This window comes from Rhinatrema bivittatum, unplaced genomic scaffold (assembly GCF_901001135.1).
Source record: "Rhinatrema bivittatum unplaced genomic scaffold, aRhiBiv1.1, whole genome shotgun sequence".
NCBI lineage: Eukaryota > Metazoa > Chordata > Amphibia > Gymnophiona > Rhinatrematidae > Rhinatrema > Rhinatrema bivittatum.
The window spans coordinates 9977-22596 of NW_021820947.1; the positions used below are offsets into that span (position 1 = coordinate 9977).

Genomic DNA, 12620 nt, shown 5'->3' on the forward strand with positions numbered 1-12620 from the left:
ACTTGGCTTCAGCAGCCATTCGGGACACGGGTTTACCAAAGAAAACCAGAAAAACAAGCATTGGCATGTTTGTGAATTAGGATGTGTGAAAAGTAACATTCATTTTATGAGTATTTTCATTAATCATCTGCAAAATGTGGACACTGGTGATGCCATCTAGCATCAGCATTCAAAAAGTGAAACTTTGCATGCAAAAAGCAGAAAATGGTGAAATTCACCCATTAAAAAAAAAAGGTTTTGGGAAAAATATTGGAAAACTGTTAACATTTCCTGCCCATTTCATCCAAATATTTCCAATGAATTCCGTGTCAGAAAAATTCCTGAAGTAGACATTTCTGCACAAATTGTTCCGCACGGGTGAACAGCTTGGATTTCGCCATTTTCGCTTTTCTGCAAACATTTCCACACTCTCTAGCTGTGAGAAAGTCACGCTAAGAGAACGCACTGGCCATAACGGCCGTTACCAGAGCCGAGTGCCAGAAGCCGGGCAGTGCCATCATGCAGGTCTGCGTCTCTAAGCGGCGATGAGACGCAATGGGCAAATCTCGCCAACGACCGCTCTGGCAACCTGTAGGGCCTAGCCTCTCACCTCCCTCTGTGTCTAAGCCTTCATTACCAACCTTCTCCCCGCAGCAGCAGTCACCTATACCAGCCAAGTAAAGGAGGACAGGTTAGGCAAAAGTCTGAAGAAGCACAAGGCTGAAAGAGCTTGCATTCACAGGCCAAACATATCCACAAAAGGCAGTTGCTTTTGTTCGCTGGTAACGACTGGATCCCAATCTGTGTGCATTTTCTTTTGCTCATGCCCTTAAAGCAGAAGCTTAAGCACAGAATTATAGCACAAGCAATCGTTGGAAATTGAAGTTTACCAAAGCCTTTTTGACTCCTCTACATTTCAGCAGTTCCTGCCGTCTTCAGTGCCACCTCCTGCCGCCTAGGGCCAGAGAACAGCTTTACGTCTGCCGAGTGATCTCGTGAAGAAGACTCAGAGCAGCCGAGGAAGACGAGGGATGGCAGCTGCGTGAAGCCTGATAAAATCTCTGCACACCTTTTCCTCTTAATTGCTTTTCTAGCTTATTTTTGCAACTGAAGATTGAATAATGTTGTTTGCTAGAGCTATAGATTCAGGAAAAGGTAAATTTAATAGAGCCAAAAAGAGTTCGGGGACTTGCCGACCTGCTACACAAAAGTGGGCATTTAAAAAGGCAGAATAATCCCCATCAGTTTAATCAGATTAAGACGTGTGCAGTTCTCAGAACGTATTGGTCTGTGCATTGCTTTTGTGAATATATCTAGCTGTATTATACAAAGTTACAGATATGGAAAACACAACATGTTAAATATGCGCCAAGCGGGAGGTAGTAAAACAATTTAAGTAAGCCAAAGCAGAAAGAAAAGATATATTGCTTTAGTTTAAATCATTACCACAATCGCGCTGGTAAGAAAAGGCTTTTCAGAAATGCATCTGCTATTGCTTTGCCATCCTTTCACGGGCAGCAATTTTGGGGCCCAGATGAAGAGGGGAAGGTGTAGCTGGAATCCATTTTTCTCCCTCTCCTGCCCAGAATGAGCTCAAGACGTCCCGGGGAAGGAGGCAGTTCTGGCAGCAGTTTCTGCCAAGGTCCGGGGAAGGACATGTGCCCCACCCCCACAGTTTGCCGCCCCAGGCACAGACCTGGTAGGCCTGGGTATAAATCTAGGCCCGGCTGCGCCCCACTTCTCAGATATAAATCTAGGCCCGGCTGCGCCCCACTTCTCAGATATAAATCTAGGCCCGGCAGCGCCCCACTTCTCAGATATAAATCTAGGCCCGGCTGCGCCCCACTTCTCAGATATAAATCTAGGCCCGGCAGCGCCCCACTTCTCAGATATAAATCTAGGCCCGGCTGCGCCCCACTTCTCAGATATAAATCTAGGCCCGGCTGCGCCCCACTTCTCAGATATAAACCTAGGCCCGGCTGCGCCCCACTTCTCAGATATAAATCTAGGCCCGGCTGCGCCTCACTTCTCAGATATAAATCTAGGCCCGGCTGCGCCTCACTTCTCAGATATAAATCTAGGCCCGGCTGCGCCCCACTTCTCAGATATAAACCTAGGCCCGGCTGCGCCCCACTTCTCAGATATAAACCTAGGCCCGGCTGCGCCCCACTTCTCAGATATAAACCTAGGCCCGGCTGCGCCTCACTTCTCAGATATAAATCTAGGCCCGGCTGCGCCTCACTTCTCAGATATAAATCTAGGCCCGGCTGCGCCCCACTTCTCAGATATAAATCTAGGCCCGGCTGCGCCCCACTTCTCAGATATAAACCTAGGCCCGGCTGCGCCTCACTTCTCAGATATAAATCTAGGCCCGGCTGCGCCCCACTTCTCAGATATAAAGCTAGGCCCGGCTGCGCCCCACTTCTCAGATATAAACCTAGGCCCGGCTGCGCCCCACTTCTCAGATATAAACCTAGGCCCGGCTGCGCCTCACTTCTCAGATATAAAGCTAGGCCCGGCTGCGCCCCACTTCTCAGATATAAACCTAGGCCCGGCTGCGCCTCACTTCTCAGATATAAACCTAGGCCCGGCTGCGCCCCACTTCTCAGATATAAACCTAGGCCCGGCTGCGCCCCACTTCTCAGATATAAACCTAGGCCCGGCTGCGCCTCACTTCTCAGATATAAATCTAGGCCCGGCTGCGCCTCACTTCTCAGATATAAATCTAGGCCCGGCTGCGCCCCACTTCTCAGATATAAATCTAGGCCCGGCTGCGCCTCACTTCTCAGATATAAATCTAGGCCCGGCTGCGCCTCACTTCTCAGATATAAATCTAGGCCGGCTGCGCTCCACTTCTCAGATATAAATCTAGGCCCGGCTGCGCCTCACTTCTCAGATATAAATCTAGGCCCGGCTGCGCCCCACTTCTCAGATATAAATCTAGGCCCGGCTGCGCCTCACTTCTCAGATATAAATCTAGCCCGGCTGCGCCTCACTTCTCAGATATAAATCTAGGCCCGGCTGCGCCTCACTTCTCAGATATAAATCTAGACCCGGCTGCGCCCCACTTCTCAGATATAAATCTAGCCCGGCTGCGCCTCACTTCTCAGATATAAATCTAGGCCAGGCTGCGCCTCACTTCTCAGATGTATGAATTCAGGCGCCTACATTTAGGCTCTCAGCCCTAATCAGTTTTCAAAGGGGCTGATTTAGGTGCCTGAATCTCAAAGTTAGGGAGCTTTATTGCCCCCCCTCCCCGTGACTAGCTTTCCAGCACTAAGCTCGCTTCACCTGAACTGAACTGATGAAGGGAACCAGGCTCGCGAAAGCTAGAGTCAAAGATGCATTCATTTAGTCCAATAAAAAACAGCACTTGCAATTTGTCCGTTGACCTTTATTTATTTTTTTTAGTGAACCTGGAAACCCAACATTTTAACAGTTCTCTGTGCTCATCCTCTCTCTCCCAAAACTGTAGGAGGAGGCAGGAGAGACTTTGAGAACCTCAGAGGCATGAATAATGCACAAGAGGCCACGGCATGAGGATGAAATGTTACATCCAGGGAAGTATCATCTCGCAGAGAAGGGCGGCATAGACATGGAACAGCCTCCACGGAGGGAAAAGAGAGCATTGGAATCAAAGAAAATAGGAAATAAGGACAGATAATCTTTGACAATGGTGAAGGCAAAGGCAAAACCAGTAATCAGGTTGGGTCTGTGGTTAGTATAGAAAAAAAGCAAAATGGGCCGAGTAGACGAGTCTTGTAGCCTTTATCTGCAGCCGTGGTCTATCATGGCTTTCCTGCATATCCCCAGTGATTATGCACGAGATGAATCTGTATTCACCGGAAACCCAGGAACATGCACATTTTTCTCATGCACAGTCACTGCGGACATCTTGAAAAGCTGACTGGCTGGAGGCTCCCGAAGCCCTAGTCTAAGTTCCTATGCTTATTAAAAAGGCTTAATCAAGCTACAAACATGCGAGCAAGTACAGGTGCTGAAGGAAGGAGCTTTGAAGTTAAAATCTAAAAGTGGCACTTGAGCATCCCGTTTCTAGCCTATAACAGAATGCAAATAGGTTGGGAAACATTTGGGGCATCAGCGTCTATACCAGGTGGCATGGAGGAATTCCAGAAAGTAGGAAAAGAATATCTCCTTAGCCCACCACAAAAATCTAGCTCTGTCCCTGCCTCCCCCTCAGAGAATGTGGGTAGAAGTTAGTACAGGAATGGTAAGAGACGCCAGTGTCTGGGGCTAGGAAGACACACTTGAAGCCCTGAACGCCTGTTTCTTTCAGCACCGGTGAGCTTGGCCCTGGCATCACTGCTACCCACTTGTTCGCTGGTTCCTTTTAAACAAGAATCCAGAAAAACAAAACGCTCGAACTTTAGCCAGGAAAACCAATGGCTTGAGCGGGCGGCGAGGGCCTCCTCACTCGCACTGTACATGGCGCATTCTTCACGCACCCCCTCCGAATTCACTGATATGCATTCCACCCACCCACACAGCTCTAAACCATTAAAAAAAGAACCTGTACAAGGCAAGAAAATCGAGCTGCTGCATCCCTGGAAAGGGAAACATGAAGCCATGCATCACACACTGATGTAATACAACTTTAAGGGAAAAAAAAGACATAATGAGAACGTGTTAAAGACTAAAACCAATGGGGATCCCCCTTCTGCCCACCTTCTAATTAAAGAAATAATGTAAGAAAAACAAACCAAAGGTATCAGAGAAGTAAAGTACAAGATAGAGCAGTGGAAGGTAATTACCTGGCAGGCCTGGAAGACCGGGCTGACCTGTGAGGCCTGATAGTCCTGAATCCCCTGGGGAAGCAGGGCTTCCTTTAGCCCCTGGGAGACCGAGCCCTGGAAGTCCACTTTCACCTCGGCGGCCCTTCTGGCCAGGCAATCCTGGGAAACCTTTAGTGCCTGGAAAACCTTCTCCACCATCACCCTGTACATTGTGAGACAGACACACATACACTGAGGCAAAGTGCAAGAAATGTGCAGGCCTCATCAGGAGCAGGAGGAGCGAGCCAGGCCTCTGTGCTTCTTCTCCACCATCACCCTGTACATTGTGAGACAGACACACACATACACTGAGGCAAAGTGCAGGAAATGTGCAGGCCTCATCAGGAGCAGGAGGAGCGAGCCAGGCCTCTGTGCTTCTTCTCCACCATCACCCTGTACATTGTGAGACAGACACACACATACACTGAGGCAAAGTGCAGGAAATGTGCAGGCCTCATCAGGAGCAGGAGGAGCGAGCCAGGCCTCTGTGCTTCATCTCCACCATCACCCTGTACATTGTGAGACAGACACACACACACACTGAGGCAAAGTGCAGGAAATGTGCAGGCTTTATCAGGAGCAGGAGGAGAGAGCCAGGCCTCTGTGCTTCTTCTCCACCATCACCCTGTACATTGTGAGACAGACACACATACACTGAGGCAAAGTGCAGGAAATGTGCAGGCCTCATCAGGAGCAGGAGGAGCGAGCCAGGCCACTGTGCTTCTTCTCCACCATCACCCTGTACATTGTAAGACAGACACACACACACACACTGAGGCAAAGTGCAGGAAATGTGCAGGCTTTATCAGGAGCAGGAGGAGAGAGCCAGGCCTCTGTGCTTCTTCTCCACCATCACCCTGTACATTGTGAGACACACACACACACATACAATGAGGCAAAGTGCAGGAAATGTGCAGGCCTCATCAGGAGCAGGAGGAGCGAGCCAGGCCTCTGTGCTTCTTCTCCACCATCACCCTGTACATTGTGAGACAGACACACACACACTGAGGCAAAGTGCAGGAAATGTGCAGGCCTTATCAGGAGCAGGAGGAGCGAGCCAGGCCTCTGTGCTTCATCTCCACCATCACCCTGTACATTGTGAGACAGACACACACACACACTGAGGCAAAGTGCAGGAAATGTGCAGGCTTTATCAGGAGCAGGAGGAGAGAGCCAGGCCTCTGTGCTTCTTCTCCACCATCACCCTGTACATTGTGAGACAGACACACACACACACTGAGGCAAAGTGCAGGAAATGTGCAGGCCTCATCAGGAGCAGGAGGAGCGAGCCAGGCCTCTGTGCTTCATCTCCACCATCACCCTGTACATTGTGAGACAGACACACACACACACTGAGGCAAAGTGCAGGAAATGTGCAGGCCTTATCAGGAGCAGGAGGAGCGAGCCAGGCCTCTGTGCTTCATCTCCACCATCACCCTGTACATTGTGAGACAGACACACACACACACTGAGGCAAAGTGCAGGAAATGTGCAGGCCTCATCAGGAGCAGGAGGAGCGAGCCAGGCCTCTGTGCTTCATCTCCACCATCACCCTGTACATTGTGAGACAGACACACACACACTGAGGAAAAGTGCAGGAAATGTGCAGGCCATATCAGGAGCAGGAGGAGCGAGCCAGGCCTCTGTGCTTCTTCTCCACCATCACCCTGCACATTGTGAGACAGACACACACATACACTGAGGCAAAGTGCAGGAAATGTGCAGGCCTTATCAGGAGCAGGAGGAGCGAGCCAGGCCCCTGTGCTTCTTCTCCACCATCACCCTGCACATTGTGAGACAGACACACACATACACTGAGGCAAAGTGCAGGAAATGTGCAGGCCTCATCAGGAGCAGGAGGAGCGAGCCAGGCCTCTGTGCTTCTTCTCCACCATCACCCTGTACATTGTGAGACAGACACACACATACACTGAGGCAAAGTGCAGGAAATGTGCAGGCCTCATCAGGAGCAGGAGGAGCGAGCCAGGCCTCTGTGCTTCTTCTCCACCATCACCCTGTACATTGTGAGACAGACACACACACACACTGAGGCAAAGTGCAGGAAATGTGCAGGCCTCATCAGGAGCAGGAGGAGCGAGCCAGGCCTCTGTGCTTCATCTCCACCATCACCCTGTACATTGTGAGACAGACACACACACACTGAGGCAAAGTGCAGGAAATGTGCAGGCCTTATCAGGAGCAGGAGGAGCGAGCCAGGCCTCTGTGCTTCTTCTCCACCATCACCCTGCACATTGTGAGACAGACACACACATACACTGAGGCAAAGTGCAGGAAATGTGCAGGCCTTATCAGGAGCAGGAGGAGCGAGCCAGGCCCCTGTGCTTCTTCTCCACCATCACCCTGTACATTGTGAGACAGACACACACTGAGGCAAAGTGCAGGAAATGTGCAGGCCTTATCAGGAGCAGGAGGAGCGAGCCAGGCCCCTGTGCTTCTTCTCCACCATCACCCTGCACATTGTGAGACAGACACACACATACACTGAGGCAAAGTGCAGGAAATGTGCAGGCCTCATCAGGAGCAGGAGGAGCGAGCCAGGCCTCTGTGCTTCTTCTCCACCATCACCCTGTACATTGTGAGACAGACACACACACACACTGAGGCAAAGTGCAGGAAATGTGCAGGCCTTATCAGGAGCAGGAGGAGCGAGCCAGGCCCCTGTGCTTCTTCTCCACCATCACCCTGTACATTGTGAGACAGACACACACACACACTGAGGCAAAGTGCAGGAAATGTGCAGGCCTTATCAGAAGCAGGAGGAGCGAGCCAGGCCTCTGTGCTTCTTCTCCACCATCACCCTGTACATTGTGAGACAGACACACACACACACTGAGGCAAAGTGCAGGAAATGTGCAGGCCTTATCAGGAGCAGGAGGAGCGAGCCAGGCCCCTGTGCTTCTTCTCCACCATCACCCTGTACATTGTGAGACAGACACACACTGAGGCAAAGTGCAGGAAATGTGCAGGCCTTATCAGGAGCAGGAGGAGCGAGCCAGGCCCCTGTGCTTCTTCTCCACCATCACCCTGCACATTGTGAGACAGACACACACATACACTGAGGCAAAGTGCAGGAAATGTGCAGGCCTTATCAGGAGCAGGAGGAGCGAGCCAGGCCCCTGTGCTTCTTCTCCACCATCACCCTGTACATTGTGAGACAGACACACACTGAGGCAAAGTGCAGGAAATGTGCAGGCCTTATCAGGAGCAGGAGGAGCGAGCCAGGCCCCTGTGCTTCTTCTCCACCATCACCCTGCACATTGTGAGACAGACACACACACACTGAGGCAAAGTGCAGGAAATGTGCAGGCCTCATCAGGAGCAGGAGGAGCGAGCCAGGCCTCTGTGCTTCTTCTCCACCATCACCCTGCACATTGTGAGACAGACACACATACACTGAGGCAAAGTGCAGGAAATGTGCAGGCCTTATCAGGAGCAGGAGGAGCGAGCCAGGCCTCTGTGCTTCTTCTCCACCATCACCCTGTACATTGTGAGACAGACACACACACACACTGAGGCAAAGTGCAGGAAATGTGCAGGCCTTATCAGGAGCAGGAGGAGCGAGCCAGGCCACTGTGCTTCTTCTCCACCATCACCCTGTACATTGTGAGACAGACACACACACACACTGAGGCAAAGTGCAGGAAATGTGCAGGCCTTATCAGGAGCAGGAGGAGCGAGCCAGGCCTCTGTGCTTCTTCTCCACCATCACCCTGCACATTGTGAGACAGACACACACACACTGAGGCAAAGTGCAGGAAATGTGCAGGCCTCATCAGGAGCAGGAGGAGCGAGCCAGGCCTCTGTGCTTCTTCTCCACCATCACCCTGCACATTGTGAGACAGACACACACACACTGAGGCAAAGTGCAGGAAATGTGCAGGCCTCATCAGGAGCAGGAGGAGCGAGCCAGGCCACTGTGCTTCTTCTCCACCATCACCCTGCACATTGTGAGACAGACACACATACACACTGAGGCAAAGTGCAGGAAATGTGCAGGCCTCATCAGGAGCAGGAGGAGCGAGCCAGGCCTCTGTGCTTCTTCTCCACCATCACCCTGTACATTGTGAGACAGACACACACATACACTGAGGCAAAGTGCAGGAAATGTGCAGGCCTTATCAGGAGCAGGAGGAGCGAGCCAGGCCTCTGTGCTTCTTCTCCACCATCACCCTGTACATTGTGAGACAGACACACATACACTGAGGCAAAGTGCAGGAAATGTGCAGGCCTTATCAGGAGCAGGAGGAGCGAGCCAGGCCTCTGTGCTTCTTCTCCACCATCACCCTGTACATTGTGAGACAGACACACATACACTGAGGCAAAGTGCAAGAAATGTGCAGGCCTTATCAGGAGCAGGAGGAGCGAGCCAGGCCTCTGTGCTTCATCTCCACCATCACCCTGTACATTGTGAGACAGACACACACACACTGAGGCAAAGTGCAGGAAATGTGCAGGCCTCATCAGGAGCAGGAGGAGCGAGCCAGGCCTCTGTGCTTCATCTCCACCATCACCCTGTACATTGTGAGACAGACACACATACACTGAGGCAAAGTGCAGGAAATGTGCAGGCCTCATCAGGAGCAGGAGGAGTGAGCCAGGCCTCTGTGCTTCTTCTCCACCATCACCCTGCACATTGTGAGACAGACACACATACACTGAGGCAAAGTGCAGGAAATGTGCAGGCCTCATCAGGAGCAGGAGGAGCGAGCCAGGCCACTGTGCTTCTTCTCCACCATCACCCTGTACATTGTGAGACAGACACACACATACACTGAGGCAAAGTGCAGGAAATGTGCAGGCCTCATCAGGAGCAGGGGGAGCGAGCCAGGCCTCTGTGCTTCTTCTCCACCATCACCCTGTACATTGTGAGACAGACACACACACACTGAGGCAAAGTGCAGGAAATGTGCAGGCCTCATCAGGAGCAGGAGGAGCGAGCCAGGCCACTGTGCTTCATCTCCACCATCACCCTGTACATTGTGAGACAGACACACACACACACTGAGGCAAAGTGCAGGAAATGTGCAGGCCTTATCAGGAGCAGGAGGAGCGAGCCAGGCCTCTGTGCTTCTTCTCCACCATCACCCTGTACATTGTGAGACAGACACACATACACACTGAGGCAAAGTGCAGGAAATGTGCAGGCCTCATCAGGAGCAGGAGGAGCGAGCCAGGCCACTGTGCTTCATCTCCACCATCACCCTGTACATTGTGAGACAGACACACATACACACTGAGGCAAAGTGCAGGAAATGTGCAGGCCTCATCAGGAGCAGGAGGAGCGAGCCAGGTCTCTGTGCTTCTTCTCCACCATCACCCTGTACATTGTGAGACAGACACACATACACTGAGGCAAAGTGCAGGAAATGTGCAGGCCTTATCAGGAGCAGGAGGAGCGAGCCAGGCCTCTGTGCTTCTTCTCCACCATCACCCTGTACATTGTGAGACAGACACACACACACTGAGGCAAAGTGCAGGAAATGTGCAGGCCTTATCAGGAGCAGGAGGAGCGAGCCAGGCCTCTGTGCTTCATCTCCACCATCACCCTGTACATTGTGAGACAGACACACACACACTGAGGCAAAGTGCAGGAAATGTGCAGGCCTTATCAGGAGCAGGAGGAGCGAGCCAGGCCTCTGTGCTTCTTCTCCACCATCACCCTGTACATTGTGAGACACACACACATACACTGAGGCAAAGTGCAGGAAATGTGCAGGCCTTATCAGGAGCAGGAGGAGCGAGCCAGGCCTCTGTGCTTCTTCTCCACCATCACCCTGCACATTGTGAGACAGACACACACACACACACTGAGGCAAAGTGCAGGAAATGTGCAGGCCTCATCAGGAGCAGGAGGAGCGAGCCAGGCCTCTGTGCTTCTTCTCCACCATCACCCTGTACATTGTGAGACAGACACACACACACACACTGAGGCAAAGTGCAGGAAATGTGCAGGCCTCATCAGGAGCAGGAGGAGCGAGCCAGGCCTCTGTGCTTCTTCTCCACCATCACCCTGTACATTGTGAGACAGACACACACACACACTGAGGCAAAGTGCAGGAAATGTGCAGGCCTTATCAGGAGCAGGAGGAGCGAGCCAGGCCTCTGTGCTTCATCTCCACCATCACCCTGCACATTGTGAGACAGACACACATACACACTGAGGCAAAGTGCAGGAAATGTGCAGGCCTTATCAGGAGCAGGAGGAGCGAGCCAGGCCTCTGTGCTTCATCTCCACCATCACCCTGTACATTGTGAGACAGACACACACACACTGAGGCAAAGTGCAGGAAATGTGCAGGCCTTATCAGGAGCAGGAGGAGCGAGCCAGGCCTCTGTGCTTCTTCTCCACCATCACCCTGTACATTGTGAGACAGACACACACACACTGAGGCAAAGTGCAGGAAATGTGCAGGCCTTATCAGGAGCAGGAGGAGCGAGCCAGGCCTCTGTGCTTCTTCTCCACCATCACCCTGTACATTGTGAGACAGACACACACACACTGAGGCAAAGTGCAGGAAATGTGCAGGCCTTATCAGGAGCAGGAGGAGCGAGCCAGGCCTCTGTGCTTCTTCTCCACCATCACCCTGTACATTGTGAGACAGACACACATACACTGAGGCAAAGTGCAGGAAATGTGCAGGCCTTCTCAGGAGCAGGAGGAGCGAGCCAGGCCTCTGTGCTTCATCTCCACCATCACCCTGCACATTGTGAGACAGACACACATACACACTGAGGCAAAGTGCAGGAAATGTGCAGGCCTTATCAGGAGCAGGAGGAGCGAGCCAGGCCACTGTGCTTCTTCTCCACCATCACCCTGTACATTGTGAGACAGACACACATACACACTGAGGCAAAGTGCAGGAAATGTGCAGGCCTTATCAGGAGCAGGAGGAGCGAGCCAGGCCACTGTGCTTCTTCTCCACCATCACCCTGTACATTGTGAGACAGACACACACATACACTGAGGCAAAGTGCAGGAAATGTGCAGGCCTCATCAGGAGCAGGAGGAGCGAGCCAGGCCACTGTGCTTCTTCTCCACCATCACCCTGTACATTGTGAGACAGACACACATACACTGAGGCAAAGTGCAGGAAATGTGCAGGCCTTATCAGGAGCAGGAGGAGCGAGCCAGGCCACTGTGCTTCTTCTCCACCATCACCCTGTACATTGTGAGACAGACACACACATACACTGAGGCAAAGTGCAGGAAATGTGCAGGCCTCATCAGGAGCAGGAGGAGCGAGCCAGGCCACTGTGCTTCTTCTCCACCATCACCCTGTACATTGTGAGACAGACACACATACACTGAGGCAAAGTGCAGGAAATGTGCAGGCCTTATCAGGAGCAGGAGGAGCGAGCCAGGCCTCTGTGCTTCATCTCCACCATCACCCTGCACATTGTGAGACAGACACACATACACTGAGGCAAAGTGCAGGAAATGTGCAGGCCTCATCAGGAGCAGGAGGAGCGAGCCAGGCCTCTGTGCTTCATCTCCACCATCACCCTGCACATTGTGAGACAGACACACACACACACTGAGGCAAAGTGCAGGAAATGTGCAGGCTTTATCAGGAGCAGGAGGAGCGAGCCAGGCCTCTGTGCTTCTTCTCCACCATCACCCTGTACATTGTGAGACAGACACACACATACACTGAGGCAAAGTGCAGGAAATGTGCAGGCCTTATCAGGAGCAGGAGGAGCGAGCCAGGCCACTGTGCTTCATCTCCACCATCACCCTGCACATTGTGAGACAGACACACATACACTGAGGCAAAGTGCAGGAAATGTGCAGGCCTTATCAGGAGCAGGAGGAGAGAGCCAGGCCTC

General features: G+C 52.2%; 1 protein-coding gene across 1 annotated transcript in view; it reads right to left on the reverse strand.

Annotated features, from left to right (window-relative positions):
- Nucleotides 1-416: 416 nt before the first annotated feature.
- The window catches only part of LOC115082321 (collagen alpha-6(IV) chain-like), a 103121-nt gene continuing 90917 nt past the window's right edge, over nt 417-12620 (reverse strand). The window contains exons 20-21 of the mRNA XM_029586555.1: nt 4752-4935; nt 417-643 (exon numbers count right to left, since the gene is read on the reverse strand). Coding sequence (XP_029442415.1) covers nt 432-643; nt 4752-4935 — 396 coding nt within the window. The 3' untranslated portion in view covers nt 417-431. The remainder of the gene's footprint in view (nt 644-4751; nt 4936-12620) is intronic.